The 19,836-nt window shown below is 64.8% G+C and overlaps 1 protein-coding gene across 2 annotated transcripts; it reads right to left on the reverse strand.

Moving 5' to 3' along the window:
- Positions 1 to 384: 384 nt before the first annotated feature.
- On the reverse strand, positions 385 to 19,639 carry SLC22A18 (solute carrier family 22 member 18). 2 transcript variants are annotated; one of them, XM_047692150.1, is made up of 10 exons: positions 19,496 to 19,639; positions 16,165 to 16,262; positions 14,956 to 15,116; positions 14,518 to 14,650; positions 7,291 to 7,409; positions 6,454 to 6,561; positions 5,597 to 5,697; positions 3,165 to 3,266; positions 2,762 to 2,882; positions 385 to 618 (listed from the first exon to the last, which is right to left on the reverse strand). In XM_047692150.1, the coding sequence occupies exons 1-10, from the start codon at positions 19,637 to 19,639 to the stop codon at positions 431 to 433; spliced, it is 1,275 nt and encodes a 424-aa protein (XP_047548106.1). In that variant the 3' UTR covers positions 385 to 430. The 2 variants fall into 2 exon arrangements, with proteins under 2 accessions (XP_047548106.1, XP_047548107.1); XM_047692151.1 differs by lacking the exons at positions 14,518 to 14,650; positions 14,956 to 15,116.
- Between the last annotated feature and the right edge of the window lie 197 nt (positions 19,640 to 19,836).

Below are 19,836 nucleotides of genomic sequence, written 5' to 3' on the forward strand. Positions count from 1 at the left end.
TCTCCCTAGACCTCTTTCCAAGCCTCCGACTCCTCATCTTCGAAAACAAGCAGTTTCCGTTCACGTGGGGCGACTGACAAGGGCGAATGGGCAGCGGCGTGCTTAGCCCTGAGGCCGAGCGGCAGAGGACTGGGGGTGGGCCACGAGCTCCAGGCGGGCGAGCGGGGCGCAGTCCGGGTCGCGGGGCGGGGGGCAGACTAATAACCGGAAGGCAATGCCCTCCAGGGGGCAGGGCCCACCGCCCAAGGTCGACTTGGGAGGCTGCTCTCTCAGGAGCCCTGGGGCTCTGTGGCCGGCCCCTCCTCCAGGAAGCTCTCCAGCCTCTCCATCCCTCTGGCGCTCACCCCCGCTGCCCTGTTCAACCCACGGGACTTTGCGGAAATTAGGCTGCATGAAAGGTTTATTGCCAGTCTGTGCTCGGGGACTGTGGTCACCAGACTTTGTCCGTCTTCTGGGGCAGAGGCTGTCTCCAGAGCACCAGGAGGACAAGGACATTGGTGGCGAACTGCACGTGGCCAAAGATGGGGACCCCAAAGCTGCGGTAAAGGAGACCGCCCACGGTGGGCCCCAGGGTGCGAGTCAGGGGCTGCACGGAGGCGCAGAGGCCCAGCATGGTCCCTAAGGGGCGAGGGCAGGGGGGCAAGTCAGGTTCGGCCAGGTCTCTAGGCACCACTGCCCTGGCCACCCCCTCCCGGGACACGGCCAAGGCCTCCCCTATTCCAAACCCCCCACCCGGGCCTGCCCCTGCTCCCCTGGCTCCCTCCACCCAGACCTGTGGGTCTGCTCCTTTCGGACCACCCAGAGGTGGGGCTGAGCCTGCGTCATGGCCCAGAAAGTTCCAGAGCCCCCGAGAAGCCTGGGAGTGGAGCCACAGGCCACAGGCCAGGCCCTGCCCTCCTAGACCTGCCAGGGCGATGGCATCCCAGCGGGGCTGGGAACCGGGAAGGCTGACACCCCCCAGGATCACCCCATAGCCCCACCCCCTCATGTGGACGGATGAGTGCCTCCCCCACCCACCTTCCTCTCCCCACCACTTCCCAGGCTCACCTCACTGCCTGAGTCCCCCGCTACCAGACGCCCCCCACCCCATCACTATTCCCCTCCCTGCGTCTGTGCCCTGTGCAAGCCACTGTGCATGTGGGTGACATCAACATGACATGGCCCACAGGGTCCCGGGCTCCTGGGGCTCACACCCCCATGTCTGTCTGTCTCTTTCTCTCGTCTCCCCGCTGGGCTGGCTGGGAGCTGCCTGGTGAGGCCCCGCCTGGGCTCAGGGGCTGGCGTAGGGGAGGTTTAAGAGCGGCTTCTCCCATCGCCCACATGCCCTGTAGACACCGGGGAGCAATTACCACCCCCTCTGTGGTCTCGGGTTCCCAGGCTGGTGCTGAGAACCGGCTCCCAGCTCCTTCTGAGCTGAGGGGTGGGGCCTGGGGCTCCCACTGGGCGGGCTCAGTGTGGCCCCAGCGGCTTGGGAGTGCTCGGGCCTCCTCCCTGCCAGGTCCTGACCCCATCTCTCCACACTTGGCTCCCCTGCCTCCTCCTGGCCTCTCCTGGGTGCCAGCCCACCACTCCAGGACGCCCTCCAGGCCCGGCTGGCCGCCCTGGGGAAGAGGTCTTGCCCAGCAGCCACCTGCTTCCCATCTGGGCCTCTAGGCTTCAGTCTGTCCCTCTCGGACAGACAGGTAGACGGAGTGAGGGCTGCTGAGACCTTCACCCTCAACCAGCTGCCGGAGCCTGTGAACTTGGCCTGTCCCAGGCCTGGACCATGCCTGCCAGGAGCAGGGAGGGGGTGGGCAGTAGCCACAGCACTGTCAGGCCCCAGGGCCCGAGTGTGGATGGGAGACTCGGGCCTCAAGAAAGAGAGCTAGGGGGACGCCTGGGTGGCTCAGTTGGTTGGGCAGCTGCCTTCGGCTCAGGTCATGATCCCAGCGTCCTGGGACCGAGTCCCGCATCGGGCTCCTTGCTCGGCAGGGAGCCTGCTTCTCCCTCTGCCTCTGCTGCCATTCTGTCCGCCTGTGCTCGCTCTCCCTCTCTCTCTCTGACAAATAAATTAAAAATCTTAAAAAAAAAAAAGAAAAAAGAAAAGAAAGAAAGAGAGCTAGGTGCAAAGTGCGGACTGGGGTCCCTGTCTGAGGACACCTGCGTCCTACCCGGGGTGGGGGGAGGGAGCGGGGCTTCCTAGGTTTGAGCACCAGTGCGGCTTCATTTACTCACTCCTGAAACACCTGCACCCTCCCCCGATGCCGGGGAGGGACAGAAGACGGGCTCCTGCCTCCTTCCAGCCTCGCAGGCAGGCCCCTTCCTGTGCTGACGACACCTGGCCCCCTGAGCCCCCCTGAGCCCCCTTCCTAACGGGTCTCTGCAGGAGACTTTTGGTTCTACACGTCCCTCCAGACCTCTGCCCACCAGGGGTGCCGGGAATGCCGTCTTGCCATCCTCCTGCTTCGTGAAATCCTGCCCACGCTCCAGAGCCAAGCCAAACACCACCTCCAGGAAGCCCTCTTCCCATCTGCTAGGCCCAGCCCAGCCAGGTGGTGAATTTGCACCTGAGCCGACGTTCTGCAGCCGCCACCACCCCACCCCCGACCCCCTCTCAGACCCGGGCCGCTAGCGGCCCTCGGCACTCACTGGGTTGGGGCAGACCCAGCTTGGAACTGGAGGAGCTGCTCTGTCTGAAACGGCCCAGAAAGCTGTCCAGAGAGGAGGGCCTGGGGCTCCCCAGGGCCTGCCCCTCCCTGGCTCCGGGGGCTGTGGCTCTCACCCGTGTCTGACGCTGGGACAGCCTTGGTCAGCATGCTGTCGGTGACCACGTTGAGGGCGCACAGGCTGAAGACCAGGCCAGGCATCAGGAGGCAGAAGTGGAAGACGTTGGACATCAGGGCCTGGCATGGGGCAGGGCGAGGAGGCCATGGCGACGGGGGGCCACCGGGGTCTGGGGTGGAAGGGCCCATCCCTGCAGTCCCATGGAGGGCGGCCCTGGGTTGGGGTGGAGGGGCTCACTACATCCTGGGCATGGGCAGAGGGTTGGGGGATGGGCCCGGGACCCCAACCTATTCTCCTGGGAGGTGCCGGTCACCCATGACACATCAGATGTGTAGGCTGCTGGGGGCTTATCTCTGTCCCACCTCCCGACCCTGTATGACAGCCCAGAGGGACATGCTCACCATGGCCAGCCCCACGACCACGAAGACTAGCACGCTGGCCCGGAGCAGGGCCCTCTCCGAGAAGTAGCTGCTCAGCTGGCCTATGACCAGGCCCTGAATGACCTGGGGAGACAGGGGAGGGGGTGGTGGTGGGAGGGGTCTGGACAGGGTGGGGGGGTGCCCCCGCAGATGGGGACCTCCCTTGGGGTCCCCTCCCAGCTCTGGCAGCCACCGGGTCGGAGTAGCAGAGTGGGTCTCAAAGTCCATGTGTGGCAGCAAGGGCCCTGGGGCGGGGGTGCTGGCCTGGCCCCCCACAGGCCCCCGTGTGCTCATGCAGCACTCAGAGGGCCAGCAGTCCCCTTCAAGGCGAATCTAACAAGATTGCTTGAAAGCAGAACCATAAATGTCCTTTAGAAAGAACCCACTTTCAGACTTGCTTCCTCACATTTCTTTGTTTACTTGTTTTTGTAGAGGAAGGTCTCCTGGGCAGGTCGTTGGGTGCCACACAGCTGGGGGGCTCTCCGCAGCTCCCGAGGGCGAGTCTGGCCCCTCCCCATTCGGACACACCCGGACCCAAACCCTGGAGCAGTGGTGTTGTGCCTGTTTCCCTGTTCACCTAAACAGTCCTGAACTCCACGCCTCACAGGCTACGACACGGACCCAGGAGGTAACAAATAGGCCCGTCAGCTCGCACCTCCCCCAGCCCTAACGCAGGCCTCCTGAAGCCCCCACGTTCCGTGCATCCCTCTCTGAGAGCACCCAGAGCTGGGGGGCCCCGTAAGGCCTTGTCCAGCCTCTGCGCGGACCCTGTCTGCAGCCCCACCCCAGGCTGAGTAAATTCAGCTCCTTCCTGCCCTGCACACTGCCCACCCCGTCACGGCCTCAGAGGCGAGCCCTCGGCCTCAGCCTGCTCAGCAGCAGGTGAGCTCCCCAACCCCAGGCCCTTTGCACCTGCAGTCCTCCCAGCCCACACCAGCCGCCCCATCTGAAGTCGCACCTCTGCCCTTCTGAGGACCCTACTCTCCTGCGAGGTGCTGGTCGCCCCGACGCACCGGATGGGTAGGCGGCTGGGGGCTTATCTCCATCCCTCCCGACCCCGTATGACGCGGCGAACCGGCCTGGGGTGTAGGCGAAGGCACAGCCGGCACACCTCTCGCGGGAGGGTCTGTGACGGACTGAGGGCGGCATCGCCGCCCCCTCACGTTAGGGCCATCTGGGCTGGCGCTGCCCCCCAGCCCCCAACCCCAGCGGCACCCCCACACCTGGGAAGCGGGGAGGGGGGTGCTGTGGTCCCCTCGGGGTCACTTCACAGTGGGCAGGAAGTGGTTTGCAGGGGGCAGCAGGCAGGAGCCCAGCTGCGGGGCCAGGCGAAGCCTGCGGTGGGGCAGCCCTCCTACCCTGGGGGCCTGGGGGCAGGGAGGTGCGGGACAATGGGGGTTTGGGCTTCTCTCTGGAAACACAAACCCCACCTCTGCCCACAGAGCCTCTAGAAGGGGCTGGGGCCCCGGCTACCCCCAGGGGCCGGCCACCATCCTTGCAGTCCTAGGCGGGGTCACCACCATGCCCCTTGCCCCTGACCCGGCCACAGGCCCCCAGTCTGTCCACCCTCCGCCCGCCGAGGATCTCAGGGGCTCTGCTGGCTTTAGCCGACATGCCAGCCTGGCCTCCCGGGGGTAGCCGTTCAGAACCGGGCTCCAGGGACCCCTAGCCCTGGTTGTGCTGTCACTGTTTAGTCCATATTGGTGGTGTGTGTCCCCCCAGGCCGGCCCTCCCCGCCTGCCGCGCAGAACCGCCCAGGAGCTGCTGTTCCAGCCTGGGGGCCAGGGCAGTGCTGGGCCCAGGGCCGGGGAGCAGATGGCCTGGGGGTGCCGAGAATGTCATGGGCTTCCGGAGCGGTCCAGGACTGCCTTCTCTCCAGACGGTCCCAGAATAGCCCCGTCCGCACTCCAGCTGTTGGGCCGCCGTCCAGGGTGGCGGCAGCACGTCTCCACCTGTCCCCACCACCCCAGGGCCTGGTGCCGGTGCCCAGGGGCGGCTGGGGCGTGGGGCTGGAGCACTGGACACCTGACCCACCTGGACATGTGTCTCGGGCATCTCCTGGTGAGCAGCTGCCAGGCTCGGGGCATCTCACAAGGACAGAGAGTGACTGTCACCGGCGGGGCTTCCCAAGGTGGCCGGCCTGTTCTGAGGGCTTGGCCACGTCATCACCCCATGAGTCACCATGCTCCCCTCACTGGACGGATGAGGAGTCGGAGACTCTGAGAGCTTGGGGGACGTGCCTGCTTGTGGGTGGGCGGCCTCGTCACATGCCCCACCCATAAGGCGGGACGGCAGCCCCTGTCAGTTCACTGTCAGTGCCGCAGGGACGCTGAGGCAGGCAGGCTGTGAGGTCCTTCGCCTCCGAAGACCCCTGACCCTCCCAAGGCACGCCCTGAGCACCGACAGCCGCTTACCATCTGGAGAACCCCAAAGAAGGACACGAGGTAGCCGGCCTCCGCGGCGTCCAGCTGGAAGAAGTCCATGGAGATGATGGAGAACATGACCATGAAGAGTCCTGGGAGGGGGAGGAGGGGCCGCCTGGTCGTCCCCAAGCTCCTGGCCACAGGGCCCACCTCCCCTGCCAGTGGGCTGGGGACCTGGTCCAGCCACAGCGACTGACGGCGCTCCCAGGGATTTCACGGGTCCGTGGCTGGGGAAGTGCGGCCCCAGAGACCAATGCAGACTGTGCCCAGGAAGGTCCGAAGCTTCCCTGTGGCCAGGCTGGCTAGAGTCTGGGGCATCCTGCATGAGGGCCGCTGGGAGGTGGGGGGCCCCAGGACTGACAATGTGGGAGGCTGTGACCCTGGACCCACTGGTGGCCCCCAGAGACCCCTTTGAGTGAAGTCAACCACTCCAGTCCCATCGCTGTGACCCCAAAGAGCTGATCGGGATCTGGGACAGCTGGTGAGGGCCGGGTCGGGCAGCCCCTGCTTCCACATTTACCCCTACAGACCCGACCCCAGGACCTTCACTTTTGCAAGGGCAAGAACTTTCTGGGGGCACCAGCATGACCCCTCCTTAAGTTGGTCTCTGTGCTGCCCCCCAGTTAGAAGACTCCAAGTGGGGCTCGGAAAACACAGGCGGGACACTGAGGACTGAGTGGCAGGGCGGGGCCTGTTTCCCGCTCTTCCCCTCCTCACCCGAGCAGCCATTCGGCCTAACCAGGGGCCCTCTCCTTCTCTGGGACCCACATGACGGGTGACGGCACAGGGAGGGCGTGGAGCACGGGACACCAGGCAGAGGAAGAGTCTGCACAGGCTCTGGGGCTCACCGGAGGGGAAGCCGGACACCACCTTGATGAGGAACACGGGCAGGACACCGGGCCACAGCAGCAGGCGGCTGATGGCCTTCAGGTCAAACACGCCGGCTTCGGGTCTGCCTGGAGGACCCCGAGAGGCCGCTCAGACCAAGCGGTGGCCCGCTCCCCAGCTCCCCGACCTGGTCTCCCCGCCCCCGTCCGGCTTTCCCGGGGGTCTGCCTGGATTTGCCTCTTTCTCTGTCCCCTCACTGGCATGTCCTCCCTCCTGACCTCTCAGTCACTGGGCACCAAGGCGTGGGGTCCTCTGCTGGCCCCTCTGTGGAGCCCTGACCTTCCCTGGTGGCCCCAGGAGGCCCCACGTGCCCTCACTGGCACCACTCTGCCTCCCACCTCGGCGTTGTCCCAGAACCTGCGCCCCAGGGCACCTGCCTCTGTGTGACTCAGGATCCTGGCTCACCCCTCCCCATGGTCCCTCCTGTCCTCCCTGGGCCTCCCCTAACATCCCCCCTGCCTCCAGCCTCGGCCTCTCTGAGCACCCCATGCTTTCCTCCCCCGAGACCGCCCCCAGCTCAGCCCCGATGGTGCTGGCAGCCAGGAGATGCCGGCTGCAGAGCGGCTCAGGGAGGGAAGGAGGGGGCAAATGGCTCTAAATTCTAACCCTGCCTGGCGTGCCTATTGCTTGGAGCGCGTGCTGGGCTCGGCGGTCAGGAAGCCACTGCGGACGCTTTGGTGTGTCCTGGTCTTGGCCAGCTCTCCCTGAGGGGAGGCCTGGGGCACTGGCTGGTGAGGCGGGGGGCTCATGCCTCGGAGCGACCTGGCATCCGGCACGGTGTACCTGGCGGGGCTCACCTGGCGGGGCCGCTGGAGCATGGGCGCCAACCCCTTTAGTGCTGATGGGGATGCAGGTGAAGCTGAGGACAGCTGCCACGAGGTTGGCCACGAGAGCCACGGAGGCCGGACATTGAAGCCTGGGGTGAGAGTAGTGGTCACACAGGACAGGGGTCTCTGGGTGTGGGATCTCCCCCAACGGGACGAAGGAGCAGATGAAGCTGTCACCCTGCCTGATGCTCACGTGACAGCGGCAGCCTCTGGCATCCCTGGGTCTGGGGGGGTTGGTGGTGGGAGCCGGGGACCTGAGCCATGGAGGGCCGGGACGGAGTCTCCCAGGAGACGGTCAACTCCCAGACTGCCGAAGGTTAGGAAGGCCCCTCGAGGACGGGCTTGGGGCACATGTGTGGGTGTGCGTGCACGTGCCCCCTCCGCTCCCAGCCAGGGCAGGGCATCCCACATCTGGGGGCCCCGGACTCAGCCCCAGCCTGGTCTTCCCATGTGGAGGAGCCATGCACGGCTCCGCAGAAGTGGGCCAGTCACGGGTCCTTCCCATTTGACAGAGGAGCAAACTGAGGTCCCTGTTCCCAGATCAGATCTCGTCCCTCTGGTGGGACTGGAAGGCCTCCTGGGGTGGGGGACGTCTCAGCAGTTCCTTTGAGTGCCACGTGTCTGGCCCTTTGGGCTGATGGGGAACTACGCGGCCCGGGTCGGAACACCAGGACAGGGTGTGCGTGGGAGGCCAAAGCGTAGGGGTGCAGAGGCCTGGGTTGGCCCCACCCGGGGACTCCCACACAGCCCCGCCAGGCCTCCTTCCCCTCCTGCTCTGTAGTCCTCAGGAGCCCCTGCTACAGCACCCCATCTTCCTGCAGGGCGGGCACTCCGGGCTAGGGAAGGGCGTCAGATGCTGCGCTCAGGACACTGTCCCGCCTGCATTCCTAAACCGCCACCGGGGGCCCAGACTCCTGCGGGCCCCTCAGCTTCTGCGCTTCTGCGTCGGAGAAAGTCCCTCCCTGCCGTGAGTCACCGCGCGGAAACTCAGCCCCTGACTCCCCTGGAAGGGCCAGGTGGCCGGGCAGCCAATGTCACCTGACGACACGGGCCCTTCTGATCATTACTGTTGCTTCCAGAGGCTGACCGGGGCTGCTCCTGGGGGTGCGGGGGGGGGATGGGAGGGAGTGGAAGCTTCTTACAGACCCAGGCCCCACTCTGACCTTCTGGTCTGGCGCATGGCCTCAAAGCCCTGCCCCTTAGCTACGGAGGAAACTCCTGCACATCCTGCAAGCGCCTTTCTCCGTGAGCCCCTGGCACTCTGCCCACTGGGCACCGCGTCCTCTGAGAGGGGCCTGCTCCGTTAGATGGCCAGTCTGGCCCCAAGGACAAGTGCACCTGGGAGGACCCTATGCCAAGACCCCAGGGAACATCAGACCATGGGACACACGTGTGAGCTGTTCCCAGGCACCGAGCCCTAACCCAACCTCACAGCGTCGCCTGTTAGTGACCTCAGGGCATAGATGCAAGGTGCCCTTGGCCCTCCACGGAGTGCAAAGAAAGGACGTGCCCTGCCCCTCCCCAGCACAGCTCCTACATGTGCACACACACGCACACACAGAGCTCCTACAGGAGACATAGGCAGGACAGGCCCTGTCCCACATGGGATCAGGGGGGCTAGTGGGGGACAGCCCCCCATCGCTAGCCTGGACTGCCCAGGCTCACACAGGTGGTCGGCAGTAGGAAGTCGCCGACCCTCCCCTCCCCCACTGGCCCATCTCTGTCCCCTCCCTCCCCACCCCTCGCCGACCCCCACTGCCTAGGATGGTGGATATCCGGGCCTCCTGACCACCGGCTTCCCAACCATCGGGCTTTTCCACTGACCGACAGGTCAGAGGGTCAGAGGCCTGCACTCAGCTGCCTGGGGAGGGCCAGGGCTGGAAGGGACTGATCTGTGACGCGGGCAGGGACACCCTGGCCCTGACGGCTGGCCCCAGAGAGAAGGCTCTTTCTTCAGGACCTTCGCGTCACTGCTCGGGGCCTGGCGGGCAGGGACAGAACCTGCTTTCTTTGCCACATGCCCCGGAAATTCGCGGGAGCAGGGGCGGCCCCTTCGATGGCTATTTTGGGAGGCTGGTGACAAGTGAGGGCTGGGTGGTGGCAAGGAGCCAGGCCCCTCCTTGGGGCATCTGACCCACCCCGTAGCGTGAGGGCTGGTAAACTGAAGGGAGCACGGGGAATCTGGGGGCCCCGGAGGGAGTGGGAGGGTGCAGCTGCCGGGACGTGGGGGTGTCCTTCTCCCACCAGCCCCCTCCAACTCCCCCAGGACAAATGCCAGAGGGTGAGCAGAAGGCAAGGGGAACAGATGCAGCGGCCAGCTCACCAGCCCCCCGCCCTCGCATGGAGGGCCGTCGCCTCGCCCTGGGACTCTCTGGCCTGGTGCCCCCACTGGGCGCTGCTCTGTCCTCCAGGACACAGCTTGGCGCCCCTCTCCAGGGCCCATCGGGTCAGTGTGCCCCCGAGCACGGGGCAGAGTCAACTCCCCTGTGGGAGGCCTCTGGCCTCCTTTGCGCAGGATCCCACGGAGCTGCTGTTGGCTTACTGGAGCCCAGTTAGAGACCGAGTGCCGAGCATGGTGGCCCGCGACGCTCCCGCGTCTGTGTCCGTCCACCCCTTCTGTTTTCGGTTGAGTGGACCAACAGGAGGCCGGAGGGATGGAGGCCAGGAAGGGATTCTCAACAGGACTCTGGGCACCCGAGTCTCTGTCCTTTTACCCTTCTCTGTGGCGACCTTGCTGGGTGACCTGCTCTCCTCAGATGCAAATGAGGGCTGGACTCCCTGGGGGCTGGCCTCCCCAGACACGCGGTTCGGTACCAGGTTCCCAGGGGCCGCAGAGGGCCCGCCTTTCCTCCTCAGCCCAGGGGCCTGTCATTTGCCAACGCGACATCATCAGGGGGGGGGGGGGCGGGCCGTCTGCCCACCCTGCAGGGATGATGTGCATTTGCTCCCCTCCCCCACCCCGTCCGGCCACAAGGTGACAGCACTCATGAAGCCAGGGCGCCCTCGCCCTGCTCGGAGGCTCCTCTGGCCCCAGGGGGCTCAGGACTCTCCTCTCGAACCTGGAGGACAGGCTGCGGTCAGCCGGACCCAGCCTCCCATGACACCTGGCTGCGAAGGTCACCAGAGTCTAGCCTGGGGCTAGGGCGCAGAAGTCACCCTACCCTACCCAGTCCTTGGATACCATAGCTAGAACACTGTGTGAGCATGGAATCCCTGTGGGGCTGCTCCTGATTCAGCCTCCCTCTGCCTTCCAGGTCCCAGAAAAAAGGCCAGGAAGCCCTGCCTGGCCTGACCGTTCCAGCCCTCCATGCTCCCCGAGCACCTGGTCCCCCCACTTCCAACCACGCCGGCCTCCAAGCAGGTCCTGAGCTCCTTCCTGCCCCAGGGCCCTTGCACATGCTTTCCCTCTGCCTGGAACACGGTCCCTGCCAGAGCCTCCTTCAACAGCAGACTTCTCCCTCGCCTCTCAGGTCTGAGCGGAGCTTTTGGCCAGCTGGGCCCTGTCTGTGCACTGCCCTGCGCCTAGGACACCCAGGATCCTCCTGCTGGGTCCCTATCCACCCCCCCACCACTGTAGGGAGAGCCTCGGTGAGCCGTCGCGAGCACAAAGTGGAGTAGGCCGCTGGGCTGACCCAGGCGTCCCTCCCGTCGCAGTCATTCAGGGCAGGCGCTTACTCATTAACTTCCAGGGGAAACAGTGGTGTCACCGTGTCACTGGGGTGGAAACCCTCTGTCAGCAGGATAAGGGCTTCCCATTCCCCAGGAGGGCCGAGATAACCTCCCAAGTCCTCAGGGAGATAAGGGGTGTCATAAATCCCCTCTGAGTCACCGAGGGCCCACCAGGCCCAGGAGGGCTGCCAGGTGACCCTGAGGGGCGTCAGCTGGCCTGACCTCCAGGGTCTGTAGCTGGGGGCTGCCCCAGAATGCTCCTCGGTCTCTGCGAACTGCCGTCCTCAGGGGGATCTGTCCAAATCCTGAGGCCCTGCAGGGCACAGAGCCCCCCATACCGGAGACTGTGTGCGGCAACCCGCGGCACTCAGCGGGGGCTGCCCGCTCTGAGTCCCACCGTCAGACCTGCTCCCCCCCACCACCGTCAACAGTGTTCCTTCGGCAGGTGGCTCCCCTTTCCAGGAATCCCTGGACCCCCTCCCTGGGGACCTCACTCTGGGCCATGAATCACAGAGCTTCCGTCTGTCCGCACCTGCTAAGTGACTCAGAGCCTGGGCCCTCTGCGGGAGCCCGGCCTCCCAGCCAGCAGGAGGGAGCTCCAGCCTGAGCCCAAACCAGTTAAACCAGTGCCCCTCCCACACCTGGAGGCTGCCAAGGCCACTTCCTCTCTCTGCCCCCTGCTCCCAGGAGGTGGGGGGCATGGCTGAGAACTTTTGGGGGAGGAGTCACAGGAGGTGCAGTGGGCGGGAAGGCGGAGGCCAGGGAGCCCTCACATTGTGCCTTGGTTTCCACGGAGGAGAGGGAAGGAGGAAGACACCATGTGGCCCTTGCCCCAGGAGGACAGGCAGACAGGGCACTGGCCCCTGCCACGGGGCACTGGGATCCTGGAGCCCACTTCCCCTGGGCCTTGGACAGGCTCCTGGAGCTCCATGGGGAAGACTCACTCCCCCGGGGACCTCGGGTTTTCCCACCCATCCAAATGTAGGGGCTATAGAGCACCTTCTATCTTGGGACGGAAGAAGGCAGGGAAGCGAATGGATTGTTCTGGAAGGTAAGGGCGGGTGTGCGGGCCATCCTGGGGGCTGCTCGAGGAAAGGACAGTGAGTGGTGTCCTCTGGGCCAGTAGCTGGGATGGAGGGAAAAGAAAGTGACAGCACGAGGGGATGCAGGGGCGGCTGGCGGGGGGAGGCTCCGGACAGCCCGCACACCGCGGGGCCGTGCAGGCCGGTCAGCCCGGCTCACAGGTAAGAGGGCCTGTCCCGGTGACTGGAGGGGCCCGGTGGCCCGCAGTGGCTGGGCTGTTCAGCATCCAGGTGGGGCCGCTCAGGGGGCTCCCCGCTGCCCTGCCTCTCCCTCTTCTGCACCCTCTTCACACCCAGGCCCACTCACGAGCCCCCAACCTTCCTGGGGAGACTGACGCCCTCTTTCTCTTGCTCCCACCACCCCAGCCGCTCATGTGCAGGCAGAACCGTGGTCACTGCCATCCTGTCAGCGCGGTGGGGCTCTCCCCTCTGGGACCCACGTGCCCCTTGGCTTCTGGAATGTTCTTCCGGATCTCCTTCCCTTCGTGTCCTCACTGTGCCTCCTCTCACGTGAAGTACCATATCAGGGCTCGGGGCTCGGGGCTCGACCTGAACCAGTTTCTAGGGTTTGAACACCACCCACATGAGGACACTGCTTGCCCAGGCCTGGCCCCAGGCCCTCAGTTCACACCTGCATCCCACCAATGGACAAAACCAAGGCAGACCCTGCCCTCTCCCGTCTGGACTGGGCCAGGAGCCACCTGGAGGGTCTCCCTGCAGAGGTCTCACTCCCACATTCACACAGTAGCCGGGTCACACCCCTCCCCTGCTCACACCTGCCCAGGGCTCCACGGCCCCCCACGCACCTCCCCTCCGTCCCCTCCCTGCTGCCCCACTCTAGCCACACCAGCCTCATCACTCCCCCAACCTCAGGGCCTTTGTATCTGTTGGGTCTTTGCTTCCCCAGACATCCTCCTGCCTCCCCCGTCCCTCCTTAGTGGGAGGTCTTTGCGACCACCTGTCCACCAGCCCTCAATCTTGCTGTTACTTTTTACCCCATGGGGCTCACGCCAGCATTAGAGAAATACGTGTCATTTTCCCTTCATCTGAGGACTTGGCCTGTACTGCTCCCCGCCATATCCGGAACCTGGAACCCCAGGCACTTAGCAGGCTCAGTAAACACCGGGCGAGGAACCTGATAGATGGAGCCCTGCCTGCCCCACTCCAGCCTCCGCTGGAGGAGCCCAGGGAAGACAGACCTGCACAGGCGCTGATGAGAATGCTGGGGGCGGGGACAGAGATCTCCCTCCGCACCAGGAGCTGGCGTAACAGGGCCACCCTCGCCTCCTGTTCCCCAGTCCCCAGTGATCAGCCGTCACCCGGCTGCATCTACTGCTCCTGAAGTCCGTCGCAGAGGGTCATCAGGGTCGGAAGGCCTGGGGTCAGCAGAGGAGGCTGCGTGTGCGCACTTGCTTGTGTGCGTGTGTGTGATTCGCATGAGTGTGCGTGCGACTCGTGGATGAGTGTGTGTGAATTGAGGATGAGTGTGTGATTCATGTATGAGCGCGTGTGTGTGATTCATAGGACAGTGTTGATTTGTATAAGTGTGTATGTGAGATTCACGTATGAGTGTGTCACAGATGAGTGTGTGTGACTCCTGTATGAGCGTGTGTGTGAGATTCACGCATGAGTGTGGGCTTCGTGTATGAGCGTGTGTATGAGTGCGTGTGCGTGTGTGATTCAGATGCTGGCAAGGCCCCGTCCCCGAGTGACGTCCCAGGCGGGCTCCCCAGGCTCGCACAGGGCGGATGGGTCACCAGCTGGCACAGGCCCCCCTACAGCTGGGCACCCCCCTTCCAGACTGAAAGCCAAGACTTGGGTCTGAATGAAGGCAAGGGGCAAGGTCCAATCCTATGAAGAAACCGATTTTGAGTGGGTGTTGGGGCGCTGGGGGGGCGGTAGGAGGAACAGGGAGGGGCACTGGTCTCCAAGCGGCGGAAATGAGGTGCCCCTCCCTAGCCAGGCGGGGCCTCTCCAGGGCAAGGTGTCTCCGGTCCAAGGGTCAGTAAGGCGCACTCCCGGTCGCGCTCTGGGGCCGCTGGGACAGACACGGCTCGGCGCTGTTCCTAAACCTCCGGAAACTGGGTCCGGTTGCCCCCAGCGACCGCCCCACCCCGTCCCCCGGACCACAATGTGCCCACGGGTCAGGCCGGGACCCGCCTCCAGGGCCTGCCCTCCGGTTTCTCTAGGTCTGGAGCCTGAGGGCCACGCCTCCCCCCCTGCTGGGACACCCTGGGGCGCTCCCGGCCCCGCCCACCCACTAACCCCGCCCACCGCCCAGCCCAGCCCAGCCCACCCACTAACCCCGCCCACCGCGTGGGGCCGGCCCGCTCTCCCTTCACCTGGGCCAGGAGGCTGGGCTTGCAGATGGGGAGACCGAGGCCTGGTCTCCGCTGTCCTGACCCGCACCCCCGCTCCCGGCCGGGTTCCCGCCGCGGCCGCTCACCCGCACGCGGCGCTCAGGGTCCCGCCAAGCAGCGAGCCGGAGATCATGCCGACCCCGAAGCACAGGCCCAGTCGGCCCAGGGCCGCCGGCCGCTCCTCGGGCGCAGACAGGTCCGCGATGACCATCTGAGCGGCTGGGGGTGGAGTGGGGGGTGCTGAGCGGGGTGGCCCCGTCTCAGAAGCCCTTGTGGTCCAGGCCACGCCCCTTCCCCTCCCCCACCTGCTCCCCAGGCCACATCCCCGTGTCACACCTGACTCCCTCCACCCCAGTCCTATTCTCAGGCCCAGACTGGCATCCAGAGGGTGACCTCTGTCCTGCCCTCTGGCTCTGGCCACCCCCAACCTTCCTCAGGGGGCACCCTGGGCCCAGGCTCCCCCGCCCCACGTGCCCACACCTCCCCACCGGCAGTCCTCCCGCAGGTGCCCTACCTGGCCCTACCTGGCAGCGCATGCATGAGGGCGGCAGGCAAGGGCAAGGCATAGAGCAAGGCCACGCCGGGCAGGGCCGGGCTGCAGGCGGCCGCCAGGAGCAGGTAGAAGGCAGAGGACGCCAGGAAGCTGAGCGTGAATGCCGCCCTCGCTCCATGCTGGTCCGCGAACCTGGGGGCCCCAACCATGAGCCCTACAGATACCAGGCAGGGTCCTCTGTCCTCTCCCCCCAACACCCACCCCGTGGGGCTGCCGGGTCTCTAGGCCACAGGGACCCCCTCATGGCCAAGGAGGGAGACCTGGATGTGGGATGGTTGGGGGAGGGCCCCGACGCGGAGGGCCTCAGCTTGCCCCAGCTTCTGCTGGGCTCCTTGCCATGACCTGGGGGTGTCCGGCCCAGCTGGGCATTTCCACTCCGCTTGAGAAAAACTTGTGGGGCCCCAGTGAGCACGGGCCTGTTTGTTGTACAGTAAATGTCTCCCAGGGGCACCTGGGGGCTCAGAGGGTTAAGGGTCTGCCTTTCGCTCAGGTCATGATCCCGGGATCCCCTGGACCCACCTGGGTCAGGCCCAGGTTAGTGCGGAGCGTGCTTCTCCCTTTGCCCCTCCCCCTGCTCCTACTCTCTCACTCTCTCTCAAATAAATAACTAAAATCTTTTAAAAACCAACCAAACAAACCCATGTCTCCCAGGCTCCAGCCCTTTCTCCTCCTGCCTCCGGCATCCCCAGGAAGCCCTCCAGAGCCCCTGCTCCCTGGCTTTCCCACCTCTGGAGCCCGTCTCCTGCACAGTCGTCCTGAAGATCCTGCCTCGCTGATCTGGCCTCCTCAGGGTTTGTGGAAGGATGTGTGCTGCCCTGATCTGAACCCAAGACCAACACCTCCCCCCACTGCCCTGAGGCTGGTGGGGGTCCAGGGGTCCTGAAGATTTGCTGGTGGAACCCCCAGCTCAGTGGGCTGGACGTTTGCAGCCACCAGTCTTGCTAGAACAATCCTCTCTCTGGCTGCCACCAGGATTGGTGGATATGGAGGTGGAGGGGTTCAGGGGTGCCCCCCCGCCTGCGAGGGACCATAGGCCTGTGCTCGGCAGCCCCCCCCACCCCCCCCGCCGTGCAGCAGGGGCTGCCGTCGCCAGGGTGCGCCCATGCTCAGGTTTGGGAAGCTGGCATGACCCAGCCTGTGACCTCTGAGGGGTGACCCTGCCCACCCCTCCCCTTGGTACCTGCCAAACACAGGCCCTCCGAGAAGCTGAAGCACGCCGAAGGCTGTCTGCAGGTAGCCAAAGGCCACGGAATCCAGGCCCAGCTCCCGGGTCAGGTACTGCAAACACAGGAAGGGCACGAGGGAAGGGTCAGGGGGTCTGGGGTGCGCAGTGGGTGGGGAGTGGGGGAGGTAGCCCTCAACTGGAGGGGAGGGAGGCCTGCCCTCTGGCTCTACCCATGCTGTGGTGTGCCCGTGAGGGGCCCCTGGGCCTGGAACTCAGCTGCCCATAGCGAGGAGCTCACTGGGGCCTCTGGGTCCAGCTTGCGGGCCCCATGCTCAGTGAGGGTGGTGGCCGGCCCTCCTTCCCTGCGGCAGGGCACACCTGACCCATCCGAGGCTGCCTGGTGGACTGTGGCATCTTCCAGGGCCAGCAAGAGATGCTCCCCAAATACCCTGATGGCCTCCGGAAGGTCACCCATTTCCCAGCAGGACCCATGCCTGCTCTTGGGGGCTCCTGGGGTTTGCTGGCGCCCACCTGGGGAGGGGAAGCCGTGACCGGTGTCTCTCCAGGGAATGGGAGGGTTAGCACGCTCTAATCCTGGGACTTCAATATCTGCACCCTGGCCTCTGAGTTCCTGGCCCCTCCCTCCAGTGATCCCCCCTGTAATGGCTTGAATTGGGTCCCCCCCAAAGTCCTAAAGCTCAGTACTCGGAATGTGACCTTATTTGGAGACAGAGTCTTTTTTCATGTCTGGTTAGCCCCCCGTATGGTGCATAGCCGTCCGCGACGTGGTCTTCAGCCGATCTCTGGTTAAGTATAACGCCCAGTGCTCATCCCAGCGTGTGCCCTCCTCAATAACCTTCACCCGGTAACCCCCTCCCCCCCGCGGAAGCCCCCAGATTGTTTCCTGGGGTCCGTAGTTGGAGATACCGTCTTTGCAGAGGGAACCAAGTTCAAGTGAGGTCATTAGGGTGGGTCTGGTGTCTTTACACAGAGGGGAATTTTGGACACGGACACGCCCAGCAGGACAGCCACACCAGAGGACAGACGGGCAGATACTGGAATATTTGGGGAGGGGCTGGGACCAGCAGAAGCTGAAAGAGGCAGCAAGGACCATCCCCTGTGGGCTTCAGAAGGAGGCCTGAGACCCCGGGGATTCAGACTTGTGGCCTCCAGACTGTGAGATGGCCAACGGCAGCCTCAGGACACCAATACCGCTCATCCCTGACCCTGCACCCTGTACTTTCCCTAAGCTCAGTCAAGGGCATCCCTCCGCCTGCTTTGTTTCTTGGGTGCACACCCCTCTCCCCAGTGCAGCTGAAATTCCCCTGCTCCTGGCATGGGGTGGGGGTAGGGCTTGGGGGTGCTGCTGAGCCCCACTGGGGAAGCCCGAAGCCCTGCTCTCGGTTGGGTTTCTCCTGTTGGTGCCCCTGACTGCACCATCATCCCACATTCCCCTACTGAGTCCACGCTCTCCCCCGCCCCACTGTAGCCCACCTTCTCGCACTCACACCTGCCTCGTCCTCCCCTCCCACCCCAAGGACCAGCTCCTCCGCTCCATGGTTCATGCGTCCGCCCCTGCAAGGGTTCAGGCCCGAACCCTCGGTGTCATCCCTGACCACCCCCCTTGCTTGCACAGTCACATCCAGTCCATTGGCAGTTCCTGGGTTCAGCCTTCATGACAGACCTTAAAGCCAGCGGCTTCCTGCCTTCCCCATGGCCAGCAACCTCCTGGCGTCCTGGCAGCCTTCCTGGGGCCTCATCTCCATCTCCTCTCAGGTCACTCCTCTCTAGCTTCGCTGTTCTCACTGCCCCAGGGCCTTTGCACCACCCAGGTTTGCTCTGTTTTCTTTAAGCCTGCCCTCTGGGGGAGGCTTTCCTGTCCCAGTCTGTGGGCCCTCCCAGCCCCTGCAGCACGCCTTCTCTCCCGCACAGCACTGTCTAAGCATCGTGGAGTCCATGTCTGCTGTATTCCAGGTCCTGAGAACAGGACGCACTTGGTAGGTGGTCGGGTAGCATTTGCAGAAAGGAATATTCCACCCTTGTTCTGTGCCTTTAACTGTCCACGCGTCGCTCCCCACACCAACCCTCCTAGGGAGGGATGTTGTGACCCATTTCAGAGGACAGGACAGCAAGGTGTCTGGCCAACCCACATGGCTGCTATGGAAGGGAGTCAGGCCTTGGGAGTTGGGGCACAGACTTGGTCTGGGAGCTCCCGGGAACAGAGGCAGGGCCCCTCCCGCTCGGATCCCCGGGCACAACCTGCTCATGTGAATCCCTTGGGGAACTTTATTTGTTTTATTTTTATCTGTTTATTTTTATTTTTTATTAATTTCTTTTAAGATTTTATTTATTTATTTGACAGAGATCACAAGTAGGCAGAGAGGCAGGCAGAGAGAGAGGGGAAGCAGGCTCCCTGCTGAGCAAAGCCCGATGTGGGGCTCGACCCCAGGACCCTGAGAACATGACCTGAGCCGAAGGCAGAGGCTTAACGCACTGAGCCACCCAGGCGCTGCCCCCCATCCCCGCCGGGAACTTTAAAAAGTGGCCAGTGGCTGTGCTATGGCTGCACACGGACCAGGTGGGAAAGGCCCTTGGGGACATCCAAAGCCCCCTGGGTGCTGCTGCCCGGGGAGGGGGGCCCTGGGCCAGCCCCACGGGGGGTCTGTGGATGGAACCAGCTGGCAAGCAAAGGCGGACTCTATGGACAGCGGTGGGTGGGCACTGAGCGCTGACCATGGCCAAGGAGCCAACCGCCTACGCTTACCGGGCAGAGTTCCAGACCAGGGGAGGCAGCTGGGGAAGAGATGGGGCCAGCCCCGCCCTCACGCCCCGGTTGGGGAGACAGAAATAATTTAATATTGTGGGACAGGAAGTGGGGCGTGGGCAACCTACAGGAGGACTGACCCAGCACGACCTGGGTGGAAGGGAAGAGGTTCCAGGGTCTGGGCAGGTGTTGGGAGGGAAGGCTCCCTGCCGAGGAGACCCAAGCTGAGAGGCCTGAGCCAGGATGGGCAGGAGTCGTGCAGCTGCTGAGACAGGATCGATAGGGCAACGGCCCCGGGCGGGGCGGGAGGGACAGAGCCAGGTCAGCCATGGGGAGGGGCGCTGTCCCCACAAGGGCTGCGTGGCCATGGGGGTGGCTCTCTGTGGCCCCTCCCTGGGGCTGCCCTGCACCGGAGCCCAGAAAGTGCTGATGGAGAGCCCAGGAGGCACAGTCCCCGGGTTCCCCAGTGAAGGGCCTGGACAGCCCTGGGCCCCCACTCCCAGCTCCTGCCATTGCACGGATGGAGGAAGAGAGGGCTGATGGGGTGTGCGGGTGGCTGGCCGCCCGGGGGAGGGTACTCACTGGCATGATGGAGAACCGCATGAAAAGGCAGGTGAGCTCCAGGGCGACCAGCACGTAGGTGAGTATGATGACCTGGGGACAGCCCAGGGAGCCCATCCTGCTGGAACGCTGGCCCTGGCCTCCAGCGGCTCTGGCTCCCCGCATCCCAGGCAGGTGGGGTGGGAGAGCCCCGACGGATCTGAGCAGGAGGCCGGCACAGCGGGCAGGGTCCAAAAGTCGTGCTGCGCTGGGCAAGGGTGCTGAGTCACAGGGCGGGAGGCGGGCAGCGCCCGGCCTGTCGTCGGCGAGAGGGCCTGCCGGAGAGGCCCGTGCTGCAGGACCCTGAACTGGGCTTCCAGCCA

This window comes from Lutra lutra, chromosome 10 (genome assembly GCF_902655055.1).
Source record: "Lutra lutra chromosome 10, mLutLut1.2, whole genome shotgun sequence".
In the NCBI taxonomy this organism is placed as follows: domain Eukaryota; kingdom Metazoa; phylum Chordata; class Mammalia; order Carnivora; family Mustelidae; genus Lutra; species Lutra lutra.

Coding starts and splice junctions, on each gene's coding strand:
- SLC22A18 (XM_047692150.1), bottom strand. CDS start 19,639: ATGCGGGGAGCCAGAGCCGCTGGAGGCCAGGGCCAGCGTTCCAGCAGG. Junction 6,562..7,290: donor TGCTCCAGCGGCCCCGCCAG/GTGAGCCCCGCC, acceptor GGGGTCCTCCAG/GCAGACCCGAAGCCGGCGTG. Junction 2,883..3,164: donor TGGTCGTGGGGCTGGCCATG/GTGAGCATGTCC, acceptor GCCCCATGCCAG/GCCCTGATGTCCAACGTCTT.